The sequence below is a fragment of the Electrona antarctica genome (genome assembly GCF_951216825.1).
Source record: "Electrona antarctica genome assembly, chromosome: 4".
NCBI lineage: Eukaryota > Metazoa > Chordata > Actinopteri > Myctophiformes > Myctophidae > Electrona > Electrona antarctica.
In genome coordinates, this window is record NC_136809.1 from 54,522,742 (window position 1) to 54,532,774 (window position 10,033).

The window sequence follows — 10,033 nt, forward strand, 5'->3', positions numbered from 1 at the left end:
CAGCGAGCCTTTCTCTGATCTGCGGTCGGGACCAGTGGTAGTGGTGTGAGCGTGCAGCGCATGCAGAGTTATGAAGAATACACATTCCGGGGTTGGGGCTGAAAGTCCACCTCTCTGTGTTTTTCCACTACGAACCATTGAACGTGCATTGTAATACACATTGGTGTGAATGGTCTGTGAGCGTAGCGATACACTACAGGCGATACGTGTAAAACCCCGGACATTTGAAGGTATTTATAAAACCACCCGGACTGGCCGGACAGGCCCCCAAAAGAGGACGTATGGTAAACTGTGTATGTAATCGCGGCGCTGTCCATGCAAGTTAGAATGAGTGTGTGTGTGTGTGTGTGTGTGTGTGTGTGTGTGTGTGTGGCTGGCTGCCCTGTGGTTGGCTGCGTGGGGATCGCCATGTGAGGGGGCTAGCCAATAAGGGCCCTGTGTTGCATGTGGAGAAATGTGTAGGTTAGTGTGTGTGGTGCAGCCGAACGGGGTGGTGAGAACATGAGGGGGATGTAGCACAGCAATCGGTGACCCCTACATGAAGCTGTGTTGCTCCCAAGATGCAGTGCAAATGCGTGTTGTAAGCAACCGTAGCCAATGGGAAAACAGGATGCAGTGTTGCCAGGTCCGCGAATTGTAAGCGAGTTGTAAGTAGCGTGTTGAATGGCATATTTTCTGGGCTTGTTTTCATAGACGTGGCAACAAATTAGGCGGGGGTGTCGGTGCTTGTGGCGTGTTTGTGTTTATTATTGATATTGATGTTGTTTGTGAGTGTGGACGGGAGGCGGCTCTAGTGGCAGTGCAATGACAGTTTTTACGCGGGTGTTGTTAAATGTGGCCGTGCGGCGCGACATGAGGAGATAGCCGTGGATCGCCGTGGATCGACGCGGAGGGTAAGTCTGTGACGTGTTAGTGTGTTTAGTGGGTTGTTGCAGTGTGTGTTGCAGTGTGTCAGTGACGTAGTAGCTGGTGCCTTTTGTTCCTGTGCGTGCGCACAGCGTTTTGGGCACACCTTTTCAATTGTATAATAGATTATTAAAAATGATCATTTCACAATCATGTTGTTGTTTAATATACCCCATAGAAAAGAATACCAGCAGTCTCCTGGAACTAAAGCTTTATTTTGTTTCCCCCCAGCAGCAAACAACAGTAAGGACGTTTCGGCCCGAGAGCCTTCTTCAGCGTAGTTGTTTAATATACCTCCATGGATGTATGTATGTATGTATACAAGCTCCATGGATGGATGTTTTGTCTGTATAAAAATGTTATCAATATGAGCTTTTAAAAAAAGAAGTGGCGCAAATGGATGGATTTTAACTAATATCTTTTGCTTCTGGGGGTTCCCTGGAACAACTTATTTTCAGATGGGGGTCGGCAGCCAATTACATATCCTTTTTGAGGGTCCTCGACATGAAATAGTTTGAGAACCACTGACATAGAATAATTTCAGAAAACTGTCAGGATATTAGTAGACATTATAGAATCTGTTCTCAGGTCTAAATGGGGTTAAAGGTGAAAGGTCATGAGGTCATACCTGAGGGGTGAAGGTGAAGATGGTGTCTCTGATCAGGTAGAACTTGGAGGTTCCCAGAATGCCGATCTGTCGGTAGGGCCGACCCGTTAGGCCCAGGCGCTCGTTACGACCTGCACGGTAAATGGGATGTGTCACTTTAAATAAATAAAATCACTTCATTCACACCCGTGCATGAATGAAGTGAGGGGCGTTCTTATCAACGTACATCGTCATATACGTCATCACATTCCAGCCAATATTTTCCTCAAAACGTATTGACTTAATTATCATTTAATTTAATACTTGAAGACTCCATCATAACTGATTACATTGGAGCACCGTGACCAAATACTTAAAGGAGCATTCAGTGATTTGGAAAACCCCCCCGGTCCGCCCCGGTAACAAGATGTGCACATGCACGCACTACAGTGGGGGGGGGGGGGGGGGGGGGGGGGGGGGCACGTGACAGGCCAACAGCACACACACCCCCGCTCGATCATGGTTGGCGGAAGGCCCCTCTCTATCCTGATTGGATGAAGGCTGGGGCCACCTATAGCCAAAAACAGGGGTTAACTGGGGACAGGGAGGAACTCCTTATATGTCAGCACACTCTATAGTATAGGGAGGATTATCACAACAAAACAAAAAAATAAGTGATATTTTAATGAAGTGAAATCACTGAATTTACCTTTAAAGTGGTGTAGGAACACGTACAGTACAGCCGCCCCTCACTCCCCCTCACCTGCGTGCGTGCGTGCGAGCGTGCGGGCGTGCGTGTAACTGTGCATACACACCCAGTCTGGCGTAGATGTGACTGAGGACTCTGGCAGGCTGCACTCTGATTGGCTGAACCTCCTCCATGGTCTGTGACGGGATGTCATGAAGAGACAACATCTGTTTGATCTCCTCTGTCTCTGCAATGATGGCCACTGCACGCACACACGCACGCACACACACACACACACACACACACACACACACACACACACACACACACACACACACACACACACACACACACACACACACACACACACACACACAGTCTAGTTGAACCGGAAGTAATTGTGCGGTGCACGGAGCTTCGGTCCAAAGCATCATCTCAACATGTAAACAATGGTTGTCTTCGTCGCGAGGTCGGATTAAAGTTAGATGAAGCTGTAAACATCGTCCTTTATCTCAATCTGAGCCCCTAAAGGTGCTTTAGATTAGATTGTGCGCTGTGCGCGCGTACGAGGACGATTTTGGATATTCGATGACGTCACGACACATGGGTGACACCGGAGGCTATAGCCACGGATGCTAAAAAAAAAACACCTAACAAATGGTAAATAAAATAACATAAATTCTGGATTAAATTACATTAAAGACACCTGAGATTTATCGGGTTTGGCGCACGAGGGTACAATGATCAATTGGGTTAAAAAACATGGTCTCATTTCGGGTGGAAACCTCACTATGTCCAAAACTGTTGCTTTTCAGGATTCATCAAAAGTAGCAGATTTTAATATTTTTGATGCTCTTGTGTGACGCTGTAGTAAGTAAAGTAAGGCGTTGATTTACGGATAGGGTTGTCCCGATCGGATCGGGAGATCGGAAATCGGCTCCGATCTCATGATTTTCAAAAGATCGGAGTCGGGGAGAAAAGATCGGATTTGTAATTGTCTAATGTAAATCTCAAAGAAAGATGTATAAACAATGTAAACACTGTTGTGTTTATGCTAGTTGTTTTCCTTCTGGTCCCAGTCAGAGATCATCAAACAAAGACTAGTCACACTCAGAGGCGTGAAAGACACCTATGATCAAAACAAAGGAAATGCAACCCCCGCTATGCATGATGTCATAGGTGTCTGTAGTACTCTCTCTGAATGAGAGAGATGCTCTTTAAGACACAATGACAGTCATTCTAATAAAAGTATAGTCACATTTTGCCTTTCAATAATTGAAAGGCAACACAACGACATACATTAGGATATTATACTATTGTGATATGGCATAAGTGTTATATAAAAATATAAAGATTGGATCGGGAAAGATCGGTATGTCTCAAAATCAAATGATCGGAATCGGATCAGGAGAAAAAAAACGTGATCGGGACATCCCAAGAGATATAAAAAAACACAAAAAGTGATTAAACAAGGCGATAAGATGTTTCTAACCCCAACAGCAAGGGTACAGTAGGCTATATATATATATAGCAACATAGGTTTTTCATCAAACTCTTAATGGGATAAAAGAAACAGCTTAAAATGTTAATAAAACAAGATTAGATCACCTTGAACGACCGGAGACTCTTTGGGGATGGTGGACAGTCTCCTGTTGAGAGGATCGATCTCTCCTGGAGCCAAGAGCCCCTGCACAGAGACAGACAGACAGACAGACAGACAGACAGACAGACAGACAGACAGACAGACAGACAGACAGACAGACCCCCCAAATTGACACTAATTATCCCACGGACCCTCCATTTAAAAGTTATGCCAGGGACCCCCATGAGAGAAGATTTTTACGGCTCTAGCAGTGATTCTCAACCCGTTTAAATTCAAGGACCCCCAGTTTGACATGCATTAGTCTACGGACCCCCATTTAATGGCATTTCTATCTCTGGGACCCCCAATTTAGATTGTAAAATCAATGTTAATTTAACTCTGAGAGTGTACATTAACATTTTTACACTCTCAGAGTTACAGACCCTTAAGGGTCCATTTGGTTCCAAACTATCATTATAGCTGGGGAGCCCCTGGAACTCCCTCAAGGACCCCTGGGGGTCCCCGGACCCCACATTTGGGAACCACTGTGTAGCATGCGTGTCTAACCTCAGCCAGCAGGCAGCCCAGGATGTACAGCGACTGTCCCCACATGAGAGGACACTTTCCCTGGGGAGTCCTCTCCACCGTGTGGGGGCTGGCATACTCCTCATCCACCTGGAGCACAAACGCACGCACGCACGCACGCACGCACGCACGCACGCACGCACGCACGCACGCACGCACGCACGCACATAAACACAGTTAAAGTGAGAACTTAGGGCTGCAACGGGAACGGGAGCCCGCGGGACCCACCGTAAATGTTGGCGGCGCTGGCGGTAATAAAATGCTTGCGGGCGGGCACGTGGCGGTCAAGATAAAACCAGCGGGCCCCCGGCGAATCCCGCATCCTCCCGCAATTAACCAGATACAGAGCTTATAGCCTACAACTTAGCAAAATATGAATGTCTGATGAGAACGTATAATTTCCATGCGCTGGACCAGCACCGTGGAGTCAGTCTCACTCTCTCCAACAGACATCATCAGGCACGTTCAATTATATAGCTAGTCGGATGAAAAAGGAGGAGGCTCAGGATACGTTGTACTCAGCAAATCGTTTTTATTAATTGCTAAGGAGTCACATGAAATGAAATGATTACTATATTTACCCAGGGTATCTGGGCTAAGCTCAATAACTTGTTTCCAGCCAGGCCCTGCTCATAGAACATTTCATCGTAGTGGTTCAATGCCTTGTTCAAGGGCACTTCAGCGGTGGTAATTTTAACGTGTCGGACCGCTGATTCGAACTGGCGACCTTCCGGTATCAAGACCGCTCCGCAATCCGTTCGGCCACCGCTGCCACTGTCTTATACTTGCAGGGTGACGGTTCTCGTGAAATGTGACTGACCGTATAGTCGTCCACACTGGCAGATGTTCACACGGGCAGATGATGTAAAGATATACAGAATATTTGTCACTGTGTATCTTGACAGACAGACAGACAGACAGACAGACAGACAGACAGACAGACAGACAGACAGACAGACAGACAGACAGACAGACAGACAGACAGACAGACAGACAGGTAGGCCTACCTTGTCATGGGGAACACTGTAGAGTTGTGGTAACAGGTAGATTCCATCCTTTTTGATCATGATGGCCTCCAACGCTTCACGGTATTCTGCCACCTGAACAGTGAACAGACACGCACGCACACACGCACATGTTGATCCATAAACCTAATGTCTCGGCAGTGCAAAATCCTCCTCAAATGTCGGAAATTCTATAGGCCTACATTTGGCCCTCACAAACGCATTACACATGCACGCACGCACACACACACACACACACACACACACACACACACGCACGCACGCACGCACGCACGCACGCACGCACACACACACGCACACACGCGTGTGCGCGCGCACCTGTTCAGGACAGTTGCTGAAGATGCCGTCCAGAATGAGGTAGGTCCAGAACAGAGGCCATTCACACTCGATGTTCTCAAACAGCTTCAGCTCACTGGCCTCGTAGTACATCCTACTGGGGTCCTGCAAAGGGTTAATAATGATCATAATAATAATAATAATAATAATAATAATAAGTAATAATAATAATAATAATAATAATAATAATAATAATAATAATAATAATAATAATAATAATCCATGGTCCACCCAGAGCCATAGTAAGTAAGTAAGAAAGTAAAGTGTATTTATAGAGCACCTTTCACAGACAATTACAGTCACAAAGTGCTTTAACAACAATACAATTGAAACAAGTCAATAGTCAATAAAACAAGAACTAAATCACTAATAAAGTAAGACAAAATAGAAAAGAGTAAGAGTAAAATAAAGCAAAAAGGAAAGGCCTGTTTAAAAAGGTGAGTTTTCAACAGTCCTTTGAAAATGTCCACAGAATCCACAGTTCTTAGGTGGAGGGGGAGCTCATTCCATAGACTAGGGGCAGAACCTGCAAAGGCTCGATCGCCTTTGGTTATTCGTTTTGTCTGAGGAACAACCAGCAAAGCCTGTGATGTGGATCTCAGTGACCTTCTGGGCACATACGGTTGGAGCAGGTCAGAGCGATAAGGCCATGGAGGGCTCGGTGTGTAATAACTAGAATCTTAAAATGTATTCTGTAACTAACTGGGAGCCAGTGTAGGGAGGCAAGGACAGGTGTTGTATGACAGGATCTCCTGGACCTGGTCAGCAACCTAGCAGCTGTATTCTGAACCAGTTGCAGGCGATCTAATGCGGTTTTAGACAGACAGGTAAACAGAGAATTACAATAATCAAGACGTGATGACACAAATGTATGGATAATAGTTTCTAACTCCGGGTGTGAAACAACTGATCTTAGTTTGGCAATGTTACGAAGGTGATAAAAGCAGGCGCGCGATACAGAATTAACGTGTTTGTCTAAAAGCATGGACTGATCTAAAATAATGCCAAGGTTTCTGGGGTTGGTGCATATGTTCTGTTTTAATGACCCAAGGCGATCGGCAACGTCTGCAGCAACCCTACTTGGGGCAACAATTAAAACTTGTCTGGATTCAGTTGCAAGAAGTTGCTAGACATCCAATTCTTGATGGCAGTAATGCATTCGTGGAGTATGGTGATCATATTATCCATCTTATCTGGTTTGAAAGAACAGTATAATTGAATATCGTCAGCATAACAATGATAGGAGATTCCCTTGAAGGTGCTAATAATGGTTCAGAGAGGAAGCATATATAGGGCAAACAGGAGTGGGCCTAGCACAGAACCCTGTGGAACACCACATGTTAGAGTTGTGGATTCAGAGGAGTAAGACAGAGTTACGACAACTCCGTTCACTTCATGGGGCCAGTCTCTTCTACATAGACTTCTATTGAATGGGGACAACCGGACGTTTACGGAATGCATTGGAGTCTATGGGGCTTGCGCGAGTACATGAACCACGTGACCAGGCTGTTTTCTGCCCCCTCGTATGTCGTAAATCTGTCTATACACTATACTCTATGGATCTAGGTCCACCCACCCACCCTCTAGTCTGTGGCCCATGGCCCACCCACCCTCTAGTCTGTGGTCCATGGCCCACCCACCCTCTAGTCTGTGGCCCATGGCCCACCCACCCTCTAGTCTGTGGTCCATGGCCCACCCATGTGTTAATTTGTATTAAAAATAGTGTATATTATGTTATAGTGGTCTTACCTCTTTGGGGGTCAAATGTCCATCTCTGAGGAAACGACAACAACCGTACCTCCCCTAGACGCATGGACGGACAGACAGACAGACAGACAGACAGACAGACAGACAGACAGACAGACAGACAGACAGACAGACAGACCATATAAGGAGTCAGTGACCATATAAGGAGTCAATGACCATATAAGGAGTCAGTGACCATATATGGAGTCAGGAGTCAGTGACCATATAAGGAGTCAGTGACCATATAAGGAGTCAATGACCATATAAGGAGTCAGTGACCATATAAGGAGTCAGTGACCATATAAGGAGTCAGTGACCATATATGGAGTCAGTGACCATATAAGGAGTCAGTGACCATATAAGGAGTCAGTGACCATATAAGGAGTCAGTATATGGAGTCAGTGACCATATAAGGAGTCAGTGACCATATAAGGAGTGACCTGCAGCTTGGAGATGATCTCCTCCTTGGTGACGTTGATGATGTCGACGTCCTCCACGGCGAAGGCGGGGTAAGAGATGATTGACAGCACGCCTGCGTCCAGCTCCTTAGAGGTCGACGCCCTAGGAAGCATGGAGCTGATGACCGACTGAGGAGACAGGAGTCAAGGAGAGAGGGGTCGTGCCGTAGTAAATCAGTGTCATACATATTCTGAAGAAAACCTGGAGACTTGACATTCAGTAGGTAGGTCTTATGATCAAAAATGGAACATCATAATGGTGTGTAAAACAAAATCTATAAAATGTGCCACAGACAAGACCAAGTCTTTGTCACGGACACATTTGTTCCCTGTGCGGACATGTTGGTGACCGCTGCTATACATCATGCAGAGTGTTGGTGTAGTGTCTAGGGTTTAGGGTTTAGGGTTTAAGCTCAGCTTACCTGACAGTGTTGGATGTCATCGTGCAGCGCGTGGACAACAGAATCAGGACCTCCGTTTGCACCAAACAGGTTCAGATCATCCAGAGCCTCCAGGGCTGCCTGGAGAACGCACACGCACGCACGCACGCACGCACGCACGCACGCACGCACGCAGGCACGCACAAGATAGTTATGAAGATATATGTTATAATAACCAGTAACATGTCAGGAGTCAGGAGTATAGAATAGAAGAACATTGGGCATCGTTCACTAATCCGTTTGTAAATAGTGACTAAAGGTTTGTGTATTTTCTCAAATTCACGTGTGATTCACTAAAGGGCATGTACTGTACAGCCGGGCATCTCAAAGTGTCTGACCACCGATACCTACTAGAACTACCTAGAAATCATCCCATTACAAGGGGGCTGTTATCACCTGTCGTCATCCCATAGCTATGGTTCAGTAGGTCCCTATACTGGCCTAAAAGGAGCCTATATGAACCTTTCTATGGCAGCCCTGAGCCTCCCAACAATTAAAGGAGAATTCCATTCTAGAAGGCTTTCTTACCTTTATTTGTAGTTGTTACGTCCCCCACCAAAGAGGTCCAGGTGTTATTTTGTGCAAAAGTGCATTATTGGCTATTTCCCCTAATATAAGCCCTCAATGGGGGTTAGGTTTTTGTGCTAATTTGCTTATTTCCATCGAAATAAGTAGTAAAGTGTGCCGCTTGGGATACTATTTACATTATGAAGATTTTTGAGCGATGGAAATAAGCGAATTCAATTCAATGCAATGCAATTCATTGAGGGCTTATGGTAGGGGAAATAGCAAATAATGCGCTGGACGTAACAACTACAAATAAAGGTAAGAAAGCCTTCTAGTATGGAATTCTCCTTTAAGCATGGTCAGGACCTGGACGAATTAGTGACGTCTCGATTGGGGTCAGATCAAGTCAAACCAACACTAGTCAGATCTGGCCCAGAATATCACCTGATTTCAACCAACATACATTCTGCCCACTCTAAGACGGACGTCCCTGGATGAATCAGAGAGAGTCTGATCGAGGCCATTTCAAGACATATTTGTCAGAAGTGGACATGCGTGTGTGCAATTAAACGTACCTTAGCCATGCCGATGGAGCTGACATTGAGCTCAGGAATGCCCTGGTTGGTCTTATCTCCTCTCTCCCACATCCCAAAGTCCTGAACACACACACACATTCTGTTTTTAGACAACACTCACATCCCAAAGTCCTGAACACACACACACATTCTGTTTTTAGACAACACTCACATCCCAAAGTCCTGAACACACACACACATTCTGTTTTTAGACAACACTCACATCCCAAAGTCCTGAACGCACGCACACATTCTCTTACACTGCAGTAGTTTTCAACCAGAGGTCCTTGAGAGGGTTCCAGGTGGTCCCCATGCAGCTCTTGAGAGTGTAAAATTAAAACCAAATGGATCACAGGTCCATTTGGTTTCATGTTACACTCTCAAGAGTTAAATTATTGTAAAACAACTGCATTTCTTAATTTACAATTTTCACAATTCTAATTGTGAAAATTGTAAATGCAAATATAAATAATAAATATAGGCTACAATTTGTAGCCTATATTTATTATTTATATTTTCATCAATGTTTGCCTATATCCATCCATCCATCCATCCACCCATCCACCCATCCACCCACCCACCCACCCACCCATCCACCC

General features: G+C 45.5%; 1 protein-coding gene across 1 annotated transcript in view; it reads right to left on the reverse strand.

Moving 5' to 3' along the window:
• LOC306922247 (phosphorylase b kinase regulatory subunit alpha, skeletal muscle isoform-like) overlaps window positions 1-10,033 on the reverse strand; it is a 43,879-nt gene that overhangs the window by 19,883 nt on the left and 13,963 nt on the right. Inside the window, exons 6-15 of the mRNA XM_079499680.1 lie at window positions 9,435-9,515; window positions 8,335-8,433; window positions 7,895-8,041; window positions 7,458-7,511; window positions 5,691-5,813; window positions 5,355-5,447; window positions 4,330-4,437; window positions 3,789-3,867; window positions 2,308-2,442; window positions 1,535-1,644 (exon numbers count right to left, since the gene is read on the reverse strand). Of these exons, the coding sequence (XP_079355806.1) occupies window positions 1,535-1,644; window positions 2,308-2,442; window positions 3,789-3,867; window positions 4,330-4,437; window positions 5,355-5,447; window positions 5,691-5,813; window positions 7,458-7,511; window positions 7,895-8,041; window positions 8,335-8,433; window positions 9,435-9,515 (1,029 nt within the window). The remainder of the gene's footprint in view (window positions 1-1,534; window positions 1,645-2,307; window positions 2,443-3,788; window positions 3,868-4,329; window positions 4,438-5,354; window positions 5,448-5,690; window positions 5,814-7,457; window positions 7,512-7,894; window positions 8,042-8,334; window positions 8,434-9,434; window positions 9,516-10,033) is intronic.